Genomic DNA, 23,656 nt, shown 5'->3' with positions numbered 1-23,656 from the left:
GGTTGAATTTGAAGGAAGAATTCTGGCAGGATTCTGAGTAGAATGTAGGAACAGAGGGATCTTGGGGTCCAAGTCCATTGATCACTCAAAGTTTCTGTGCAAGTTGATAGGGTTGTTAAGAAGGAGTATGGAGTATTGGCCTTTGTCAGTCAGGGGAATGAGTTCAAGAGCCATGAGGTGATGTTGCAGCTCTACAGAACTCAGGTTAAACCACACTTGGAATATTGTGTTCAGTTCTGGTCACCTCACTACAGGAAGGATGTGGAAGCTTTAGAGAGGGTGCAAAGGTGGTTTACCAGGATGCTGCCTGGATTGGAGAGCACGTCTTATGAGGACAGGTTGAGCGAGCTAGGGCTTTTCTCTCTGGAGAGGAGGAGGATGAGAGGTGACCTGATAGAGGTGTACAAGATGATAAGAGGCATAAATCGAGTGGACAGTCAGAGACTTTTTCCCAGGGCGACAATGGCTAACACGAAGGGGCATAATTTTAAGGTGATTGAAGGAAAGTACAGTGAGGATGTCAGGGGTAAGTTTTTTTTACACACAGAGAGTGGTGGGTGCTTGGAACACACTGCCAGGGGTGCTGGTAGAGGCAGATACATTAGGGATATTTAAGAGACTCTTAGATCGGCACATGGAGGATAGAGAAATGGAGGGGTATGTGGGAGGGAAGGGTTAGATAGATCTTAGAGCAGGATAAAATGTCGGCACAACATCGTGAGCTGAAGGGCCTGTACTGTGCTGGAATGTTCTATCCCCCCCATCTCTTTCACACTCACGTTTCCAGTTTCTTCCAAGTCCCTCTCCATTGATCCCCTGATCTCTCCCCTGGCAGAGAACCCCATAAAGAGTAGTGATGTACTCATGCCCTGTACTTAGCCATGACGTTTCACTTCCCTTGTTGTAGAAACATCGCAGGATCTGCCCTGCCAAAACCCTGCATTTTTAATGCTTCAAAAGCCCCTCAGCCTTCCATATGACATAGGAGACCATTCAGCCTGTAAAATTCATACCAGCACACAGAGCAATCGCAAAGCCCACTAATTTTCCTTGTAATCTACTTTCCCCACAGTCCCATCAACTCCCCCCAGATTCTACCCCTCACCCACACACTGGGGGCAATCTACAGAGGCCAGTTAACCCACCGACCCCACACGTCGTTGGGATGTGGGAGGAAACCGAAGCACCTGGGGGAAACCTACAGGGAGAACGTGCAAACTCCACACACACAGACAGCAGTGGAGGTCAGGACTGAACCCGGGTCTCTAAGAGCTGTGAAGCAATGGTTTTACCAGCTGCACCAGTGTTGCCCTCCTGCACACTAGGAGAAAAGCCCTCCTTACTGCATCTTTCCCCAAACTGTTAACATTTCCTTCTGCTAATGGAATTAGAATTGGTTTATTATTGTCACATGTACTGAGGTACAGTGAAAAACTTTGTTTTGCATGCCGTCCATACAGATCATTTTACTACAACAGTGCATTGAGGTAGTGCAAGGGAAAACAAGAACAGTATGCAGAATAGCGTTACAGTTACAGAGAAAGTGCAGTGCAGGCAGACAATAAGGTGCAAGGCCATAACGAGGTTAGATTGTGAGGTCAGGAGTCCATCTTATCATACTAGGGAACCGTTCAATACCCCACTTGGAGTACTGTGCTCAGTTCTGGTCGCCTCACTACAGGAAGGATGTGGAAGCCATAGAGGGTGCAGAGGAGATTTGCCAGGATGCTGCGTGGATTGGGGAGCGTGCCTTATGAAAGCAGGTTGAGTGAACTCGGCCTTTTCTCCTTGGAGCGACAGAGTATGAGAGGTGACCTGATAGAGGTGTATAAGATGATGAGAGGCTTTGATCGTGTAGATAGTCAGAGGCTTTTTCCCAGGGCTGAATTGGTGGCCACAAGAGGACACAGGTTTAAGGTGCTGGGGAGTAGGTACAGAGGAGATGTCAGGGGTAAGTTTTTTACTCAGAGAGTGGTGAGTGTGTGGAATGAGCTGCCGGTAACGGTGGTGGAGGCGGATACGATAGGGTCTTTTAAGAGACTGTTGGATAGGTACATGGAGCTGAGAAAAATAGAGGGCTGTGGGTAAGCCTAGTAATTTCTATGGTAGGGACATGTTCAGCACAGCTTTGTGGGCAGAAGGGCCTGTATGTGCTGTAGGTCTTCTATGTTTCTATATTCTTATAACAGCAGGATAGACTATTGAACGGATCCCTCTCTAGAGGATTTCCGTCACTCCCTTCCAAGCAGGCTGGATACCAGAGTTTAAACCCCCTTTTGAAATGTTGCAATCTAGGAAAGTCCTGGATTCTGGAGACCACAGAGGAAAATTTCAAGAGGTCCCATCCGAACCTCATTTTTAAAAAAAATCACAAGGGGCCAGGGAGCACATCTGAAAAAGGGGAAGATGATTAATGTTCCTGCTCAGTTTTCTGGTATCACCACTCTCTATCAGCCCCCTGAGGCCCTAGTCAGCTCCCTGCCAGCTTCACATTCCTTAAATTCCAGTCTCCTTGCTGTGTTGTTTTGTACAGGGGAGCCCTGCCGTTGATTCAGATGGAACAGCGCCGCCATCTATTGGCAGTCTGAGACATTGCAGGAGCAAAACAACTCACAGGGTGCAGGCTGGGGAAGAGGGGAGACCCCATTCAGCTCAGTCTGTTCCATAGCTTCCCTGCAGCTGAATTTTTTTGTTTAAAATAACACAGTTTAATAAAATTAGCTCAAGGGCATCGAGTATAGGAGTCGGGACGTTATGTTGCAGTTGTACAAGTCGTTGGTGAGGCCACACTTGGAGCACTGTGTACGGTTTTGGTCACCCTGTTATAGGAAAGACGTGATTAAACTGGAAAGAGCGCAGAGAAGATTTACGAGGATGTTGCCAGAACTCGAGGGCCTGAGTTACAGGGAGAAGTTAGCCAGGCTGGGACTTTATTCCTCGGAACGTAGGAGAATGAGGGGTGATCCTACAGAGGTTTATAAAATCACGAGGGATGTAGCTAAGGTGAACTGTAACAGTCCTTTCCCCAGGGTAGGGAAGTCCAAAACTAGGGGGCAAAGGTTTAGGGTGAGAGGGGAAAGATTTAAAAGGGACCTGAGGGGCAACTTTTTCCACGCAGAGGGTGGTGAGTATATGGAACGAGCTGCCAGAGGAAGTGGGTGAGGCAGGTACAACAGGGTCATTTAAGAAGCACTTGGATAGGTACATGGAGGGGCGGGGCTTGGAGGCATATGGGCCGAACGCAGGAAATTGGGACTAGCTGGGTGGGCACCGTGGTCGGCATGGACTGGTTGGGCCGAAGGGCCTGTATCCGTTCTGTATTGCTCTACTGCTGTAAAATATGGCCAGATGTGAAATGCTGCATTAATGAACGTGCCTCTGTGTGTCTCTCACCCTCCCTGTCCCTCAAATCAATCCCTCCATCTGCATCTTAACCCCTTCTCCCCCAGCTTGGTTCCATGAACTCGAATCCTTGCCCAACAATTCCTGCCCTGGTCGCACAGCTATAGGAAGGACAGCGTTAAGCTGGAGAGGGCCAGAAATGATTCACGAGGATGTCACCGGGACTGAAGGGCTTGAATTATCAGGAGAGACTGGACAGGTTGGGGCTGTTTTCCCTGGAGCAGAGGAGGCTGAGGGGCACATACAAGGTGGATGGTCACGATCTTTATCCCCCAGGGTAGTGGAATTCCAGAACCAGAGGGCATGGGTTCAAGGTGAGAGGGGAAAAATTTAAAGGGGACCTGAGGGGCAAGTTTTCCCACACAGAGGGTGGTGGGTATATGGAACGAGCTGCCAGAGGAGGTGGTTGAGGCAGGTACAGTAACAACATTTAAAAGACAGTTGGACAGGTACATGGATAGGAAAGGTTTAGAGGGATATGGGCCAAGTGAGACTAGCTCAGTAGGCACTTTGGTCGGCATGAATGAGTTGGACCGAATGGCCTGTTTCTGTGCTGTACCACTCACTCTGACTCTAAAAATCTGCCAGTTTTCAACTTTCCTGTGGACTTCAGCAGTTTTCTTGGAGTGTCAGCTGAGCGAGACCACTTGGGGAACAGTGGTTCCTAACCGACCTGCTCAAATTTTACCATTACAGTCTGTCGGTGAGAAGCCTTCCACCCCACTCTGACCCAGAGGGGACAGGTCTTCACTACCCAAGCTTCACTCCCTCGATGAGACCACCACAATGCTCGGCACTCGAGGAAAGGCAGCCCTTAACCCAGCTAAACTTGCTCGTGACTTAACCCTTTCAGCTCCAGTCTTCTATTGGTGACTCTGCGTTGACCCCCCTCCCTCCCCCCAACACCGTCCCATTCTTCCTGCCCCCAAAGTGGCTACAGAAAACCCAACTTCCACTCTTCTTGCAAGGGAGTTAGGCCACACAAGACCACTATTAGGAGCAGTAGGCCATTCAGCCCTTCAGGTCTGCTCTGCTATTCATCAAGATCATGGCTGGTCTCTCATTGCCTTGCTCAGAGACTCAGAGATACAGACACCATCGGCCCATTGAGTCCAAGTCAAAGGGTACAGCGGGATATAGATCATTTACAGATATGGGCAGAGAAATAGCAGATGGAGTTTAATCCGGGCAAATGTGAGATGCTGCACTTCGGGAGGTCAAATGTAAGGGGTTATGAACACAGTTAATGGCTTCAGAGCATTGATGTACAGAGGGATCTTGGGGTCCAAGTCCATAGCTTCCTGAAAGTGGCCACACAAGTATACAGGGTGGTAAAGAAGGCGTACGGCATGCTCCCCTTCATTGGTCAGGGCACGGAGTATAAGAGTCAGGAAGTCATGTTGCAGCTGTATAAAACTTTAGTCAGGCCGCACTTGGAGAATTGTGTGCAGTTCTGGTCACCCCGTTACAGGAAGGATGTGAAGACTGTGGAGCGGGTGCAGAGGAGGTTCACCAGGATGCTGCCTGGATTAGAGAGCATGAGCTACAAGGAGAGGTTGGACAAACCTGGGTTGTTCTCTCTGGAGTGTCGGAGGCTGAGGGGAGACCTGATAGAGGTTTATAAGGTTATGGGAGGCACAGATAGAGTGGACAGCCAAGATTCTTTTCCCAGGGTAGAAGTGTCAAATACTAGAGGACATGCATTTCAGGTGAGTGGGGGGAAAGTTTAAAGGGGATGCGCAGGGCAAGTCACACACACACACAGTGTTGGGTGCCTGAATGTGCTGCTAGGGGTGGGAGTGGAGGCAGATACGATAGAGGTGTCTAAGAGGCTCTTAGGCAGATACATGAATGTGCAGGAAATGGAGGGATGTGGATCACGTGCAGGCAGAAGGGATTTAGTTTAACTCGGCATTGTGTTCAGCACAGACATCGTGGACCAAAGGGCCTGTTACTGTGCTGTACTGTTCTATGTTCTATGTTCCAACCCCTGCCCCGGGCAGAGGCGCGGCAGTCTCCCCACTGCCCCACCAGGAGCCGGGGAGGGGGTGGTCGGCACGTTTCTTACCTTGCTGCTGCTGTTCTTGCCATCGGCCAGCAGTGGAGTGTTGTTGTTGCCGCCACACAGGGTCTGGTTGCCATCGTCCTCGGCCTTGGAGATGCAGCAGAAGATGGCCCGGAGGAGGCCTTGTCGGCGCGACTTCTTGCCGGAGACGGGCAGGGGGCCTAGAACCGATAGGAGCGCCGGGCCGGTTAGCGGCAGAGTGGATGTCCCGAGCCAGCGGGTGCTGCGGCCGGACTCGCGCCCATTGGGCCAACCGTTGGACCAAGCTGGTGGGACGCAGCCAACCCAGTGCTCCCGGCACGCACCGCACCGAGCCACGTGCCCCTCCTCCCCCCAAAGTGGCCGCCCGCGGAACTGCAGATGGCGGCACTGGGGCCAACACCTCTCCCACAATGCACTGCAGACGGCAAAACATGTCTCTCCCCCCCCCCCCCCCCCCGATGTCCTTGGTCCCCCTCCTCTTGCACAAGGCATCACCAGGTCCCAGAGTCTTCTTGAAAGAAGATCGAAAAACTGCCCCCCGTCCCCAAAATTGGTGCTTAGAAGCAAAATTCAAAGTCATAAGAGTCACACGGCACAGAAACAGGCCCTTCGGCCCAACTGGACCATGCTGACCAAAGGTGCCCATCCAAGCTTGTCCCATTTGCCAGCACTTGGCCCATATCCCTCTAAACCTTTCCTATCCTTGTACCTGTCCAAATGTCTTTTAAAAGTTCTTACTGTACCTGCCTCAACCACTTCCTCTGGCAGGTCAATCTACATACATACCACACAAAGTTGCCCCTCAAGTTCCTGTTAAATCTCTCCCCTGAAACCTATGCCCTCTAGTTCTTGGTTTTCCAACCCTGGGGAAAAGACTGTGCATTCACCCTATCTATGCCTCTAATGATTTTATAAACCTCTATAAGGTCAGCCCTCAGTCTCCTTCACTCCAGGGAGAACAGTCCCAGCCTGTCCAGCCTCTCCTTATAACTGAAGCCCTCCAGTCCCAGTAACATCATCACTCCAAGGAATAAAGTCCTATCCACCAAAACGGATGTTCTGGTCATTATCATGCTGATTGTGGGATCTTGCTGTGCTTAGATTGGCTGCTGCATTGTCATAGTATCTACATAATAAAGGTAGTGATTGGCTGGGACATTTGAGGGTCGGATGTGCCATTTTTGTTGTTGAGAGGTGGAAGTACACAGCCAACGATTTCACCTCCCTTCGGGGAAGTGGGGCGGGGTGTCAGTCCTTCAACTCTCCCCCAACCCGTAAGCACCCCCCCCCCCCAAAAATCAATGAATCCCTGTTCCACCTGACAAGGGGGCTTCAGAGGAGGTCACACCACCAATACCATCCCAGTCCTGCCCACTGCCCCACAACGGAAGGGGTAGGGACAGGGTTGGGGAGTGTACAAAATATTGAGAGCAATAGATAGAGTGGACAGCCAGCGCCTCTTTCCCAGGGCACCAATGCTCAACACAAGAGGGCATGGCTTTAACGTAATGGGTGGGAAGTTCAAGGGAGATATCGGAGAAAGGTTTTTCCACACAGACAGTGGTTGGGGCATGGAATGCGCTGCCTGGGGCAGTGGTGAAGGCAGGTACATTGGTCAAATTCAAGAGATTGCTAGATAAGCATATGGAGGAATTTAAAATGGAGGGATATGTGGGAGGAAGGGGTTTGATAGTCTTAGGCACAACATTGTGGGCCGAAGGGCCTGTATTGTGTTGTACTGTTCTATGACTCGTTCAGACACTCCTGGTCCATCCCAGCCCAAGGTTCAGTGGACTGGGTACAAACCTCACTCGAACCTTGGACCTTGCGCTTTGTGTATCCTGCTATTACACTGGGTGCGGCTCCTCCCCGATCGGTCATTCACCGAAGTTTGGTGCTAACTAATCTATTGCTGAGTGTTCAGGGACCTCTGGGCCCAGGAAGGTCTGGTTACACCAAGTTTCGGGGTTGGCGGAACAAGGTGGGGAGGCTGTGGGTCAGAATAAACACCTCTGTTAACAAGAGTCCATGGTTCAGGGGGAACATCTTAAACCAGTGACACAGAACAGTTGAGCAATCTGGAATCTGCACATTCTCCCCATGGGTTTCCCCCGGGTGCTCCGGTTTCACAGAACGTAGAACACTACAGCACAATACAGGCCCTCAGCCCACGATGTTGTACCGACATTTTATCCTGCTCCAAGATCTATCTAACCCTTCCCTCCCATATAGACCCCCATTTCTCTATCATTCATGCGTCTATCTGAGAGTTTCTTAAATGTCCCTAATGTATCTGCCCCCACAACCTCTGCCGGCAGTGCGTTCCACGCACCCACCACTCTCTGTGTAAAAAACCTACCCCTGACATCCCCCTTATACCTTCCTCCAATCGCCTTAAAATTATGCCCCCTCGTGTTAGCCATTGTCGCCCTGGGAAAAAGTCTCTGACTGTCCATTTGATCTGTGCCTTTTATCATCTTGTACACCTCTATCAGGTCACCTCTCATCCTCCTCCTCTCCAAAGAGAAAAGCCCTAGCTCGCTCAACCTATCCCCATAAAACATGCTCTCCAATCCAAAGGGGTGTGCATTGGGAGGTTAATTGGCTGCTGCAAATTGCTCCTGGGATGTAGGCAAGGGGTAAAATTAAGAGGAGTTGCTGGGAATGTGGGGAGAGGGTTAGTACAGGCTCAGTGGGTCAAAGGGCCTATTTCCGTGCTGTATGATTCTGCATGTAGTGATGGACTTGGCTGGAAAACGAGCCCTGGTGCTTAAACTATAAGTTGAGAGATGAGGCTTGGCAAAATTTCACAACCCAGCAACATCATAAATATCCCAGACAACGAAGCAAATAAAAACAAGGAGTGGACTCAGCCTTTGTTATTTTGACACTGATTATATTTGCTGTTTGGTTTAAGTTTTTGGCAGAGATTCCACCGGCATTTACCAGAGGATCGGCTCAGGTCCGGTTACCCGCACACCCACCCCCGGGGCTAGAGGAGGTGCCCAAAGTCAGGGCGCAGTGAACAAGGAGGAAGTTGGGGAGATCAGAGGGGATGCGAGGAGAATGTTTTCTCAGGCACACTGCCAGAAGGGTTGGGAAAGCAGATTCAACTTGAACACCAGAAGGGGAAAGAGGTGGCACAGGTGTGATGGGCTGAATGGTCTATCGTATAGTACAGGTTTTCCTCACTGACCTATCACGTTGACCTCTGCAGTTCCAGCTTACTACTGCAGACCTCACTCGGCAAGGCTAGGTTGGATACAGCTGGTTCTCAAGTGTGAAGGTTGTGGGTTCGAATCCCATGATAGGACTTGGGTGGGTGGGGGGAAAGAGTTAGAGTTATACAGCACAGAAACAGGCCTTTCAGCCTAAATGGTCCATGCTGACCAAGATGCCCGTCCAAGCTAGTCCCATTTGCCCATGTTTGGCCCATAACCTTCTAAACCTTGAGAAACAAAAGGACTGCAGATGCTGGAATCTAGATGTAAAACACGATGATGCCGGAGGAACTCAGCAGGCCAGGCAGCATCTGTGGAGAAAAGCAGGCGGTCAACGTTTCGGGTCAGGACCCTTCTTCAGGACTGATACTGCTTGGCGTGCTGAGTTCCTCCAGCATCGTGTTTTTTCACCTTCTAAACCTTTCCTATCCAGGTACCTGTCCAACTGTCTTTTAAATGTTATTGTACCTGCCTCACCCACTTCCTCTGGTAGCTCGTTCCATATACACACCGCCCTTTGTGTAAAGAACAGTTGCCCCTTGAGTTCCTATTAAATCTCTCTCCTTAAACCTCTGGTTCTTGATTCCACAACCCTGGGAAACAGACTGTGTGCATTCACCCTATCTATGCCCCTTATGATTTTATACACCTCTAAAAGATCACCACTCAGTCTCCTGCACTCCGAGAGGAACTACACTGACTCCCGAAATACCAGCGGAGTGCAACAGTGTCAGGGGTGCCAGTTCTCCACACACCAGACCGTCCTTCCCCAGGTGACAAGTCCTGTTGTGGAACCACAAGGAAATGCCCCAGCACCTTGTGGGCACACTCACGCTCAGTCAGAACACAAAGCCCGATGCTCCTATCATCCCTCTCTGTGGGATCGTGCTGCCCTGGTTCCCTCGCCTCTTAGACCTTGCGCAAGAGGCGAGGGAACCAGCAACGGGAAGGCAGGAGATTACGGGAGGGTCTAAGAGATGGACTCTGACCTCACGATCTACCTTGTTGTGACCTTGCACCTTATTGCACTGCACTTTCTCTGTAGCTGTGACACTTTACTCTGAACTGTTATTGTTTTTACCTGTACTACATCAATGGACTCTGTACTAACTCAGTGTAACTGCACTGTGTAATGAATTGACCTGTACGATCGGTATGCAAGACAAATTTTTCACTGTACCTCGGTACAAATGACAATAGTACACCAATACCATAACAAAGCTAGCAGAGAGGTACAAAAGTAACAGGCTGGTTAACTGTGACGTGTCACTGGTTAAACCGCATCTGAAATAACTGTGGTAATCACCATCATTTGCAGAGGAGAGATTGGAGGGGAGGGTGGTGGTGTTGTGGAGGGGGTTGAAGGAGAGATGCTGGCTCAGGAAGTCATTGCCTCTTTCATTTCCACACCTTCCAACGGCTGTCAGCTTCACCCCTCCCCCTGCCCCCCACCACCCCGGGAGGCCAGCCCAGGGTTCCCAGCATCCTTCCCACTTCCTGCTGCGGTGGTGCCGCTGCAGGGGTGGGCGGGAACTCTGTTCTGATGCAGCAACAGGCAAACCGCAGGAGCAACCACGTATTGCACACACAGAGACGGGGGAAGAGCCCAGCCAGGCAGTGGCCGTTGGGTTGCTCCAGATCTTTGGCCTTTCAAATGCTGTGAAGACCCTCAGGGGGTCCAGGGCCAGGGGGCGAGGGAGGGACACGCTCTCGGAAATCTGGGAAGACTCAAATAAGTGTGTAAGGACGCACGGAAGAGACGGGAGATGCTGGAAATCTGGAGCAACACACATAAGATGCTGGAGGAACTCAGCGGGTCAAGCGGCATCTGTGGAGGGAGATGGACAGTCAATGTTTTGGGTCGAGACCCTTCGTCAGGACTGGAAAGGGGGGGGGAAATCGATAAAGAGTTGGGGGGAAGGGGTGGAGCAAGAGGTGGCAGGTGATAGGTGGATCCAGGTGAGGGGGGAAGATAGGTGTGGGGGGGGGGGCGGTGGGGGTAGTGGGGAAGTGTGGGAATGATGAGGGAGGCTGAGTGGTGATAGAAATGTCCCGGACCTGCCGAGTTCCTCCAGCACTGTGTGTTGCCCTCAATGTGTGATTTCACCAGCAGACGCTGACTTGGGAGATGGAGCACGTGGTGTGAGCTTCAAGTAAAAGGATCTACACTTGTGTAGCGACTGTCACATCCCAGTGAATTACTGCTAGAATGCAGTCACCCCTGGGATACGTTCAGTGGCCAATTAGTCCGCAGCAAGATTAAACACACACACACGCACAGAGCAGTTGGCATTTGTGCAGCGTCCGAGAACTGATCCAGTGAGAGTTTTAGTTGGAAACACCGAGTTTGAGTCTGGCATCTCCAGTGACTGGAGAGACACTGGGAGTTCGGGAGCAAAATCCGGGCAGTTGAAAGTCCAGGGAGAGCAAGTTGTGGGATATGGAGACAAGAGGTCACAGACGACCCGTGGGGGGGGGAGGGGATGGGGGAGGTCACAGAGATGGTGGGGGCTCCAGTCTCCTCCCACATCCCAAAGATGCAGGCTGATGGGTTAACTGGCCACTAAATTGCCCCCAGTGTGTGGGTGAGGGGTAGAATCTGGGGGGAGTTGATGGTAATGTGGGGAGAATGAAATGGAATCAGTGTAAATGGATGGTTGATGGTTCGCAGGGAATCGATGGGCTGAAGGGTCTGTTTCTGTGCTGTATCTCCCTGTGACCCTAGGATGGAGCCCTGGAAGTAAGGGATGGGGGGGGGGGGATGGTGGAGGGGTGGGAGGGATAGGAATAGGAGGGGGGTCAGAAAGCAAACAGGTCACCCAAACTACAGGGATTGTACCCTCCCCCTCTATCGGACGCCCACACCCCTGCCCAGACTCTCCCATTCCAAAGACATACGGGTTAGGAGTTGTGGGCATGCTATGTTGGTGCCGGAAGCGTGGCGACACTTGCGGGCTGCCCCCAGAACACTCTACGCAAAAGATGCATTTCACTGTGTGTTTTGATGCATGTGACTAATGAAGAAATCTGATCTGATTGCTCAGATGAACATCACCAGATCCCAGCACTGTGCAGCGACAATTCTCCCCACACTAGGCCAACACCACCACACCTGCATTTCTATAGCACACGTCACTTAGCTGCCAACAGCTCCAGATCATACTGCTGGGGAGCCACTGAAAGGCTCTTGGGTTTTTTTTAAAGCCAATTTACGTTCACCGAGGTCTCAGTACAACTGCAGCCAGATCACTGATGTGGTTACGTTGATATACGAAGTATTGGTGGTAGGACACAGGAGAAAACAAGAGTCATGGAGTTATACAGTCAGGAACCAGGCCCTTTGGCCCAACTGGTCCATGCTGACCAAGATTCCCATCCAAGCTAGTCCCATTTGTCAGTGTTTGACCCATAACCTTCTAAACCTTTCCTATCCATGTACCTCTCCAAACTGTCTTTTAAATGTTGTTACTGTACCTGCCTCAACCACTTCCTCTGGCAGCTCGTTCCATATACTGACCACCCTCTGGGTGAAGAAGTTGCCCCTCAGGCTCCTATTAAATCTCCCCCCTCACCTTAAATCTGTGCCCTCTTGTTCTCGATTCCCCAACCCTGGGGAAAAGACTGTGTGCATTCCCCCTGTCTTCACTTATGAAGGCCTTTAGCACACTGGCCTTCATCAGTCAGGGCAGTGAGTATAGGAGTTGGGACATTACGTCGCAGTTATACAAGACATTGGTGAGGCCGCACTTGGAGCACTGTGTACAGTTTGGTCGCCCTGTTACAGGAAAGACGTGGTTAAACTGGAAAGAGTGCAGAGAAGATTAACGAGGATGTTGCCAGGACTCGAGGGCCTGAGTTATAGGGAGAGGTTGGTCAGGCTGGGTCTTTATTCCTTGGAACGTAGGAGAATGAGGGGTGATCCTACAGAGGTTTATAAAATCATGAGAGGCCTAGATAAGGTGGACAGTAACAAGTCTTTTCCCCAGGGTAGGGGAGTCCAAAACAAGGGGGCATAGGTTTAGGGTGAGAGGGGAAAGATTTAAAAGGGACCCGAGGGGCAACTTTTTCCAGAAGAGGGTGGTGAGTGTATGGAACGAGCTGCCAGAGGAAGTGGGTGAGGCAGGTACAACAGGGTCATTTAAGAAGCACTTGGATAGGTACATGGAGGGGCGGGGCTTGGAGGGATATGGGCTGAACGCAGGAAATTGGGACTAGCTGGGTGGGCACTGTGGTTGGCACAGACCAGATGAAGGCCTGTATCTGTGCTGTATTTATCTAGGACTCTGTCTATGCCATTTCACTTGAAGGACGACTGCATCCTTCCAAATCCTCATGCAAGCTCCTTGCTCAAAGTGAATTTTCATCCTCTGGAGCACCGGAGACGTTTATCAACATCAAAGGCACAACCTCAGTTCCAGTAACTGCTGTTGCAATTAGCCTCAGTACCCTGAGGTTGGGGAGGGGGTGGGGGGGGGGGTTGAGGATGGTGGATGGGCAGGTCTGAATTCCAGGACTCCTGCCCACAGTCTATATCCAATCATTCTTGGGATAGATGGGAAAAGGGTTGGGAAAATGGCAAGAAAATCACACGATCAATACACAGAAATAACGGGGAAAGAGGAAGTTTTTCACAAACTGCTGAGAGTTCTAGAGGGCTTGGAATAAACTACGCAGAGGGTTGGTGGAAGCAGATTTAGTGGAATTTTCTGAAGTTCTGAGTATACTGTCCCATCACACACTCCCAGGGTCAGACACAGAGTGAAGCTCCCTCTACACTGTCCCATCACACACTCCCGTGGTCAGACACAGGGTGAAGCTCCCTCCACACCGTCCCATCACACAGTCCCGGGGTCAGACACAGAGTGAAGCTCCCTCTACACCGTCCCGTCACACACTCCCAGGGTCAGACACAGAGTGAAGCTCCCTCTACACCGTCCCGTCACACACTCCCGTGGTCAGACACAGGGTGAAGCTCCCTCTACACCGTCCCATCACACACTCCCGTGGTCAGACACAGGGTGAAGCTCCCTCCACACCGTCCCATCACACAGTCCCGGGGTCAGACACAGAGTGAAGCTCCCTCTACACCGACCCATCACACACTCCCGGGCACATCTCTCCCCACCATCGGGAGTATCTACAGAAGGTGATGCCTCAAGGAGGCAACGTCCATCAAAGATCCCCACCATCCGGGCCGTGCCATCTTCTCGCAGCTCCCATCGGGCAGGAGGTACAGAAGCCTGAAGTCCCACACCACCAGGTTCAGGAACAGTGACTTCCCTTCAACCATTCAGTTCTTGAACCAACTGGCAAAACCCTAATCACTACAGTTTAGCAGCTCTATGACCTCTTTGCACTAAAATGAAATTTGTTTCTTTTTGTTCTAATTGTGTTCTCTCTGTAAAAATTGTGTATAATTTATGTTTAATTTAGGGTTTCCTTGTGAATGCTGCTTATCTGATGCTATGTGCCTGTGATGCTGCTGCAAGTAAGTTTTTCATTGCACCTGTGCACACATGGACTTGTGCATGTGACAATAAACTCTACCATGACTTTGAAGCTCCCTCTACACCGTCCCATCACACACTCCCGGGGTCAGACACAGGGTGAAGCTCCCTCTACACCGTCCCATCACACACTCCCGGGGTCAGACACAGGGTGAAGCTCCCTCTACACCGTCCCATCACACACTCCCAGGGTCAGACACAGGGTGAAGATCCCTCTACACCGTCCCATCGCACACTCCCAGGGTGAAGCTCTCTGTAAAGTCACCCAAACATTGCCAGAGGAGTGGATTCAGATATTTAGGTTGATGGGTGAGATTTAAAATACTTGCCAGGGTTACTGCCTCCTTGACCACATGGCTCTGTTTCAAGAGCAGTTCACATCAGCAAGGCTGAAACATACAGGAGCCCAAATTGAGGGACACTGACAGATACCATCAGGTTAGAGCTGCCTCTTTGCTTGTTGCCTACTGACAGGGGACTTCAAAATGGACAAATGCACTGCATGGAAACTAATGGTAGTCAACAGGCCCTTGGAGTGGTTGGAGCTGAGCACATAACCACACACGATGCACCGTTAGCTCCCGGTGTTTACACAGCCTACACTCAGTGTTACATTGATCAGCACACAGGGGTGGCACTGAGCTGCCTGTCATTTCAAACACTGTCTGTGCACAGCAGGATTGGAAAAGGCCATCGCTCACAGCCCTACACTGCCAAAACATATACAACCCATTAGTGAGGGCCAGCAGCATTGTTCCAGGTCAGGCCAGACCAAGTGAGAGTCAAATAATGCACACTGAGTCATTGTGTTACACCGGGATGCGGTACCGGTGGGGGCAGGTCTGTTGCTGTATAACACCAGGGTGCGGTACCGGTGGGGACGGGTCTATCATTGTGTAACACCGGGGTGCGGTACTGGTGGGGACGGGTCTGTCACTGTGTAACACCGGGGTGCGGTACTGGTGGGGACGGGTCTGTCACTGTGTAACACCGGGGTGCGGTACTGGTGGGGACGGGTCTGTCACTGTGTAACACCGGGGTGCGGTACTGGTGGGGACGGGTCTGTCGCTGTGTAACACCGGGGTGCGGTACTGGTGGGGACGGGTCTGTCGCTGTGTAACACCGGGGTGCGGTACTGGTGGGGACGGGTCTGTCGCTGTATAACACCGGGGTGCGGTACCGGTGGGGATGGGTCTGTCACTGTATAACACCAGGGTACAGTACACCTGATGGATACACCCATCTTGCTGTTGTCTGGTCCAAGAACCCAACACCCCAACAGACAAGGGCAGTTCAGTCACCCTGACCCACATCTCTGCAAGCAACCAGACCTGCCCTGGGGAAGGAGTCACACTGTTGTTCCTTACTCAGTTAATAACATAGGGCCAAGTGCTACAGCTCAGCTCCCTGCACCAGGATGCTGGCGGGCCACGGTAGTCACTCGAGGGTGAGGGGGAGGGGACGAGGAGTGGGGCACAGAAGTAGAGGGTGTGGGGAGGACTCATGTCCTAGGACAGAAGACAAGTCTGCTGAACATCAAGTGAGAACAGTCTCAGGCTACTCCAACAGCATCTCCCAAACCACTATCTCCACTATCGAGGTGGACAAGGGCTCCGGGCATCGGGGATCATCACCGCCTGCAAGCTCCTGTCCAAGCCCCTCCCAATGCTAACTTGGAAATGTATCACCCTCCTTCACTGTCACTGGTTCCAAATCCTGCCACTCCCTCCCCTACTATTGAACAGTTCCCTTATACGATGAGATGGACTCTTGACCTCACAATCTACCTTGTTATGACCTTGCACCTTATTGTCTTCCTGCAATGCACTTCCCTGTAGCTGTGGACACTTTACTCTGTATTATGTATTGTTTGACCCTGTACTACCTGAAGCACTGTGTAATGAATTGATCTGTACAATCGGTATGCAAGACAAGTTTTTCGTTGTACCTCGGTACAAGTGACAATAATAAACCAATCCCACCAGCAGATCAGGAGCACCAGCAACAGACAATAAACACTTTGCAAATGGTGAACAAGTTTCTGGGTGAGGAAGAGGTTGCAGACAAAGGGAAGATATCAATGAACTGGGCAGAGAAGCGGCAAATGCAGTTCAGTACAGAAATGCAAATGTCCCTGGCCCTCATGGCTTCAGGTCTGTGGTTCTGGGTCTCCATAGCCTCACCGGGAGCACAAACCTCGTCAGCATTCAGTGTGCAAGCCCTGATAGGGGACATCAACTCCCAGTAGTCGATCACTGTCTGTAACTGTGTGTAACAGGCAGGGGTTAGAAGGTCCCTTACTCATGTTCAATAGTTACGCGATGTTATGTCATACCTAAATTTAGAGAAGATCTGTTGTTCAATTTCTGAATCTAACTTAGACTTTCAAACATCATGGGGACCTTTTTTGAACTATTTTCAAAACCTTTGATCTGGTGGTTGAAGTACAGATGTTGGCTGATATCATTGAGTAAAGGGTTTTTCCTTGTCCTTTTTATTTAAAAAACCAAACAGCTTCGGTCTTGGTAGTGGGTTTAGATTTTTTTTTAATAATCAAATTATTCCAATTTATTATCATTTTTTAATTACTAATATAGGGTATTGTGATTTCAGTATGATTTAACACAATGTATTTAGCAGTATTTTATCTTTTTGATTCATGTACTCTGTATTTTCTTTGCAGAGTTAATAAAAATATTGTAAAGAGCCCTGTTATACCTCGATCCCTGGACTCTGTGGTGTTTGATTACACAACAAGCCTCAAGTCCACAAAGAAGCCTCTCTGCCACGCAACTCATTTGGTCTCACCCTATCAGAAATATTCCCTTTGTCCGATCTTTCCCTTCTCCCACCTTCTCTGCCACTGAAAACTAACTTGCCTTTTCTCTTTTCCACTTCCTGCCTCTGACCTGAAACATTTAACCGTTTCTCTTCCCGCTTCCTGACCGGCTGAGTGTTTCCGGCACTTTCTGTATCTATTTTAGATTTCTAGTATCCACAGGGACTAACCACAGGGCTGGATCAGCTCAACACCCAATGGTGCCTTTCCTCAGGTGTATTCACCAAGAGGAAGGTGCTGATCAAAGGACCATCAGCAGGATTCTTCTACCACTGCCCCACCAGACTGAAACCAAGGGAGGAGGCTCCTGCAAAACAATAGCTGTGGGATCATTGAACTCTCCTTGGGGCCTCATTTTAGTGCAATATTGCGGGAAGAAAGGTGTCTGAAATAGTGGAGCAGCCTCTCACTACTGCACTGGAATGCCCACTTAGATTTGCGGCTCAGGACCCTGGAGTGGGGTTCAAACCCACAACCTCTGACTCAGGCGAGGCCCAGAGCCATGAGTGCCAGTGGCGGGTCAACTGGAAGATTGTAACAGGACCGACACATGATGGAGTTACAGCAAAGTCCAGGAACTCCAGAATTCCTGTATTGAACTGCATTTGCCACTTTTCTGCCCAGTTCATTGATATTTTCCCTGTCTGCAACCTTTTCCTCACACAGCAACTTTTGCACCATCTGCAGAGTTCTAAACCACATGTTCTACATTTAATCCAAGGATTTACATCCACCACACAAGCACAGAGCAAGATCCTACAAGCAGCAATGTAATAACAGCTGTAGGAAGGATGTGCTGGAGATGGTGCAGAGGAGGTTCACCAGGACGTTGCCAGGAGAGGCTGGATCTGTTCTCCGAGCAGAGGAGGTTGAGTGTTGACATGAGTGAGCTAGATAAAATTATGAGCGGTATAGATAGGGTCGGCTGCAGGAGGATTTGCCCCCATATCAGAGGTGGATCAAACTCAGATTTTAGGGCGAGGGGATCTTTGTGACCCAGGGAGCGGGGAGTACCTGGAACACACTGCCTGAGAGAGAGTGGTGGAAGCAGGCACTGACAACAGTTGACAAAATAGCTAGACGAGCATTTGAGATTACCGTGGTGTAGAAGGCTACCGTCTAAATACTGGGAGATGGGATCAATATGGTCACTGGTCAGTATGGAGGTAGTGGGCCGAATGGCTGTACTCATCTGATTCAGTGATGCTAATTGGCTATAACTATTGGTCTCAGGAAACTAGGAATGACTTGCCAGTTCTCAGATGAGACAGTAGATGGAATATTCTATCCTAAACACGGCACCGCGGCTAGTGTGACAAGGAGTGTCAGCGGGATACTCAAGTCCCGGGATGGGAGCCGAACCCACCCTCTTTGATTGAGGAGAGTGTGCAAACCACTGACAGATCGAGGAGCTGGGACATGAAGGGGTGGTTGAAGTCGGGGTCTGTGTAAGTGACGGATGTTAGACCCCACCCCCGAGATCAGGAAGTTTCCGAGATCGGACCTGTGGCGCAGCGCAGTTTAACTTCGGCCAGTGGTCCGACCCAGACGGAGACGCCGACAGACCGACAACACTCTCACGGCCCCCGCTCACTGACGGCATCGCCTCCACCCATTCCCCAGCCATGCAAATGGCAAACATCCGTGCCACTGAAAAACAACACCCTTCAGTGGTACGGGACGAGAGTGCTGCTAAATTTAACCCGAAAATCTTCGGGGACTCCCTATTTTGAAACAATCAGACAAGATATTCCGGAGGGGAGGCGACACTGGCAACACAAACAGTCCAGCGTGCCTCTCTCTCTCCCTCCCAACACAACAAGGCTGAAAAACAGACACACCCACCACCGGAGTTCCATGAAAAAAACATGGCATCCGCTCGCTTCACACCAGAAAAAAAAACACCCAACCAGATTACCAACTGATGCAACATCACCGAGGGAGACAGGAGAGATTGTTCAAAATACTGACAATTAAAAACAAACGATTCCGTTTAGACAAACCTCCCTCCCGCCTGCCTTGCCCGCCCGCTCCGAGTTCGGCTCCGCTCCCGCCCAGAAGAACAACAACTTGTTTGGTGAGGTGCTGCTCTGTCTCTCTCTCTCTCTCGCTGCTCGAGGGGGAAGAGAAAGCGAAAGAGGTACAAATCAGCCGACCCCAGAAGACAAGCCAACACCCGTTTTATTTTTTTTAAAAAGATTTGGATTTTTTTTTAATAAAACGATTCCGCGTTTTTGAGAGAAGCCAAGTTGATTAGGAACATAAAAAACACGAAATCATACGTATTAAAAATTCAAACAGGAATTAAAAATAAACAAACAGGCGGAGGAGGGGTGTATACACACACACACACACGCACAGTAAACGAGAGCAGAAATAGCACACTGCCAGAAAGGGGAGAATCGCAACAATGTTGCGGTTGAGTTTGATACAAAGTTTCGACATTTAAACCACAACAATGGGCTAAAGATACAATGTTGCCGCGTTAGCTACAATGTTACTAAATTGTTACCTTTCTCTCGCAGTGGGCAGTTCGCCTCTTCTTTGCTGACTTGGGTGATTATGGACGGGCTGTCCATGAGCTAGATCTTTTATTTTGGGTAAAAAAAATAGATTTTCTCCCCCCTCCCACCCTCCCCCAGGTACATATATAAAAAAAATCTGGAGTGAACGAGGAGGAGGGGAGGGGGGGAAAAAAGAGAGGAAAAAGCGCGGTTCAGGAGCTCGATCACAACATGGAAACCGCTCCTCGTCAGTTTCAAAGCGAAGCGACGAAACTAACATGGATCGTGGATGACGGTTTCAAGGCGGCCCTCCGGAGATGATGCGGCCGCGATTCCAAGCTCTCGGCTCGGCTGGCGAGCGCTCCGAAACAGCGGAGGCGTTCGTTCTTCCTTCCTTCCCCACCCCTCCTGCCCTCTGCACCCCCCTCCCCACCTCCTCACCTCCCCTTCCCCTTCCCCTTCCCCTTCCCCTTCCTCTTCCTCTTCCTCCTCCTCCTCACCAACCCGACCGCGATTCGCGATCTCGGGCTCCGGTTTTAAAACACACACCCAGTACAGAAAAAAAAAGGAAAAAACAAAGTTTGGCAGCCCAGAGCCCGAAGTGGCGGGGTTGTTTTGCTGGGGGTGCGCGAGGGGGAGCCTCGAAACAGTGACAGCGGAGCCCCCAGGGTTAGGGACCGTCTCCAAATCGCCTGCCGCAAAGAGGCAACATTCTTTCCTGTTTATAATTGCGAAAACAACCAGCAGTAATTGGTGCCGTTTCAAAGAGAATGTAGCGCCATATTTTACTGTTACTATTGATTTATAAACGGAACACAACGCAGAGGCAGCACCAGGCTATTCAGCCCGTCGTACCTGCGCTGATTCCGAAAGTACATTTAATCCAACGCAACAAACAATCTGCTGGAGGAACTCAGCGGGTCGAGCAGCGTCTGTTGTGGGGAGAGGAGTTGTTCCACGATAATTGAATTAATCTACCCCTCCACGCGTTATAAATATTATAAAGTCAAAAATTAGTATTTGCGTGTCTATATGTACACGTCTTTATTTCAGCCTTGCGTGAGACTTAGACTTGCTATCAAGGCCACATTTGCAATTTGAAATAACAGGTGGTTTCATAGGAGCGCAGGGGTCCGAACACCGCTGCTTTTCAGATGTGCAGCATCAGAGATGTTGACATGATGTCTATTTCAGCAGAGCAGCAATAGGCTGGCCACTCTAAATGCTTGCAGCATTGAGTAATATACGATGTACACATTAGAACCGGGAGGACGCCACTCGACCCACTTAGTAATATCATAAAACAAACAGTACAGCACAGGAACAGGCCTTTCGGCCCAAGATGTTGTGCCGAACTAATTAAGCTAATGACACCTAATTAAACTAATCCCTTCTGCCTGCACAAGGTCCATCTCCCTCCATTCTCTGCACAGTCGTGTACCTGTCTAATAGCCTCTTAAACGCATCTATCGTATCTGCCTCCACCCCCACCCCTGGCAGCCTGTTCCAGGCACCCACCACTCTCTGTGTATAAAACCTGCCCCGCACATCTCCTTTGAACTTAGCCCCTCTATTATTAGACGTTTCAACCCTGGGAAAAAGATACAGACTGTCTACCCTATCTCTGCCTCTCATAATTTTATAAACTTCTATCAGGTCTCCTCTCAGCCCTGGACACTCCATGGAAAACAACCCATGTTTGTCCAGCCTCTCCTTATAGCTCATGCCCTCTAATCCAGGCAGCATCCTGGTGAACCTCTTCTGCTCCCTCGCCAAAGCCTCCACATCCTTCATGTAATGGGGCGACCAGAATTGAATGCAATACTCCAGAGGTGGCCTAACCAGAGTTTTATAAAGCTGCAACATAACTTCCTGACTCATGAACTTAGTGCCTTGAGTAACAAAGGCAAACATGCCATATACATTCTTCACCATCCTATCAACCTGTGCAGCCACTTTCAGGGAGCTATGGACTTGGACCCTGAGATCCCACTGTACATCTGTACCATTGAGTCCCACTGTTAACTGTATTATATCATGTCAGACCTGACTCTACCCTCATTCCTGCTTACCCCCAGTAACCCTTCACTCCCCCCCCCCCGCCATTAGAATCTATCTAACACTGCCTTAAAATAGTAAAAGACTCTGTTTCCACTGCCCCTTGAGGCACATCCCTCCCCACCATCGGGAGTATCTACAGGAGGTGCTGCCTCAAGAAGGCAACATCCATCATCAAAGATCCCCACCATCCGGGCCGTGCCATCTTCTCACAGCTCCCATCAGGCAGGAGGTACAGAAGTCTGATAAGTCCCACACCACCAGGTTCAGGAACAGCGACTTCCCTTCAGCCATTCGGTTCTTGAACCAACCGGCACAAACATAATCACTACAGTTTAGCGACACTATGACCACTTTGATCACTTTGCACTAAAATGGACTTTGTTTTGTTTGTATTCTAATTGTGTTTTTTTTTGTTAAAAGTGTGTACAATTAGTGTTTAATTTTTGCTCTTCTTGTGAATGCTGCTTATCTGATGCTCTGTGCCTGTGATGCTGCTGCAAGTAAGTTTTTCATTGCACCTGTGCACACATGGACTTGTGCATCTGACAATAAACTTGACTTTTTGACTTTGACTTTGACAGTTCCAACCCTCTGAGAGAACAAATTTCACCACCTATGTTTTAAATGGACAACCCCTTACTTTTAAACAGTGGCCCCTGGTTCTAGATTCTCTGACAAGAGGAAACATCCTCTCCACTTGGTATTGGAATTGGTTTATTATTGTCACTTGTACCAAGGTACAGTGAAAAACTGGTCTTGCATACCATTCATACAGATCAATTCATTACACAGTGCATGGAGGTAGTACAGGGTAAAAATCAATAACAGAATACAGAGTAAAGTGTCACAGCTACAGAGAAGTGCATTGCAGGTAGACAATAAGGTGCAAGGTCAAACAAGTCCATTACATCGTACAAGGGAACCGTTCAATAATCTTATCACCGTGGGATAGAAGCTGTCCTTGAGCCTGGTGGTACGTGCCCTCATGCTCCTGTATCTTCTGCCTGATGGGAGAGGAGAGAAGAGAGAATGACCCGGGTGGGTGGGGTCTTTGATTATGCTGGCTGCTTCACCAAGACAGTGAGAGGTAAAGACAGAGTCCAAGGATAAGACAAGATAAGATAAGATAAGATCTCTTTATTAGTCACATGTACATTGAAACACACAGGGAAATACGTCTTTTGCGTAGTGATTTGGGGGGCAGCCCGCAAGTGTTGCCACGCTTCCGGCGCCAACATAGCATGCCCACAACTTCCTAACCCGTACGTCTTTGGAATGTGGGAGGAAACCGGAGCACCTGAAGGAAACCCATGCAGACACGGGGAGAACGTACAAACTCCTTACAGACAGTGGCCGGATTTGAACCCAGGTCACTGGCGCTGTAAAGCATTATGCTAACCACTATGTTAGGAGGGGAGGCTGGTCTCCGTGGTGCACTGGGCTGTGTCCACAACTCTCTGCAGTTTCTTGCAGTCCTGGGCAGAGCAGTTGTCATACCAAGCCGTGATGCATCCAGATAGGATGCTTTCTGTGGTGCATTGATAAAAGTTGGTGAGCTAGTCCCATTTGCCCGTGTTTGGCCAATATCCCTCTAAACCTTTCCTGCCCATGTACCTGTCCAAATATCTTTTAAACATTGTTACTGTATCCGCCTCACCGACTTCCTCTGGCAGCTCGTTCCATATACCCACCACCCTCCTGGAAAAACTTGCCCCTCAGGTCCCCTTTAAATATTTCCCCTCTCACCTTAAACCTGTTCTCTCTAGCATTAGACTCCCCCACCCTGGGAAAAACACTATGACCGCTCACCTTATCTGTGCCCCTCATGATTTATAAACCTCTAAATCAGCCTTCTTCACTCCAGGGAAAGCAGTCCCACCCAACCCAGTGTCTCCTTGTAACTCAAGCCCTCCAGTCCCAGTAACATCCTCATGAATTTTTTCTGCACCCTTTCTAACATAATGACATCCTTCCTATAGCTGGGTGACCAGAACTGCGCACAGTACTCCGTGTCGTCTCACTAATGTCTCATACAGCTGTAACATAATGTCCCAACTCCTGTACTCAATGCCCTG

At 49.9% G+C, this 23,656-nt stretch overlaps 2 protein-coding genes across 6 annotated transcripts in view; both read right to left on the bottom strand.

The window, feature by feature from the left end:
• The window catches only part of LOC127569886 (carboxy-terminal domain RNA polymerase II polypeptide A small phosphatase 1-like), a 38,640-nt gene extending 18,728 nt beyond the window's left edge, over positions 1-19,912 (bottom strand). The window contains exons 1-2 of the mRNA XM_052014901.1: positions 19,529-19,912; positions 5,471-5,628 (exon numbers count right to left, since the gene is read on the bottom strand). Of these exons, the coding sequence (XP_051870861.1) occupies positions 5,471-5,628; positions 19,529-19,595 (225 nt within the window). The 5' untranslated portion in view covers positions 19,596-19,912. The remainder of the gene's footprint in view (positions 1-5,470; positions 5,629-19,528) is intronic.
• LOC127569540 (villin-1-like) overlaps positions 1-23,656 on the bottom strand; it is a 473,442-nt gene that overhangs the window by 111,927 nt on the left and 337,859 nt on the right. The window lies entirely within an intron of this gene.

This window comes from Pristis pectinata, chromosome 1 (assembly GCF_009764475.1).
Source record: "Pristis pectinata isolate sPriPec2 chromosome 1, sPriPec2.1.pri, whole genome shotgun sequence".
NCBI classification, from domain to species: domain Eukaryota; kingdom Metazoa; phylum Chordata; class Chondrichthyes; order Rhinopristiformes; family Pristidae; genus Pristis; species Pristis pectinata.
The sequence above is the reverse complement of the archived record's forward strand: the minus strand, read 5'-3'. Positions and strand labels throughout refer to the sequence as shown.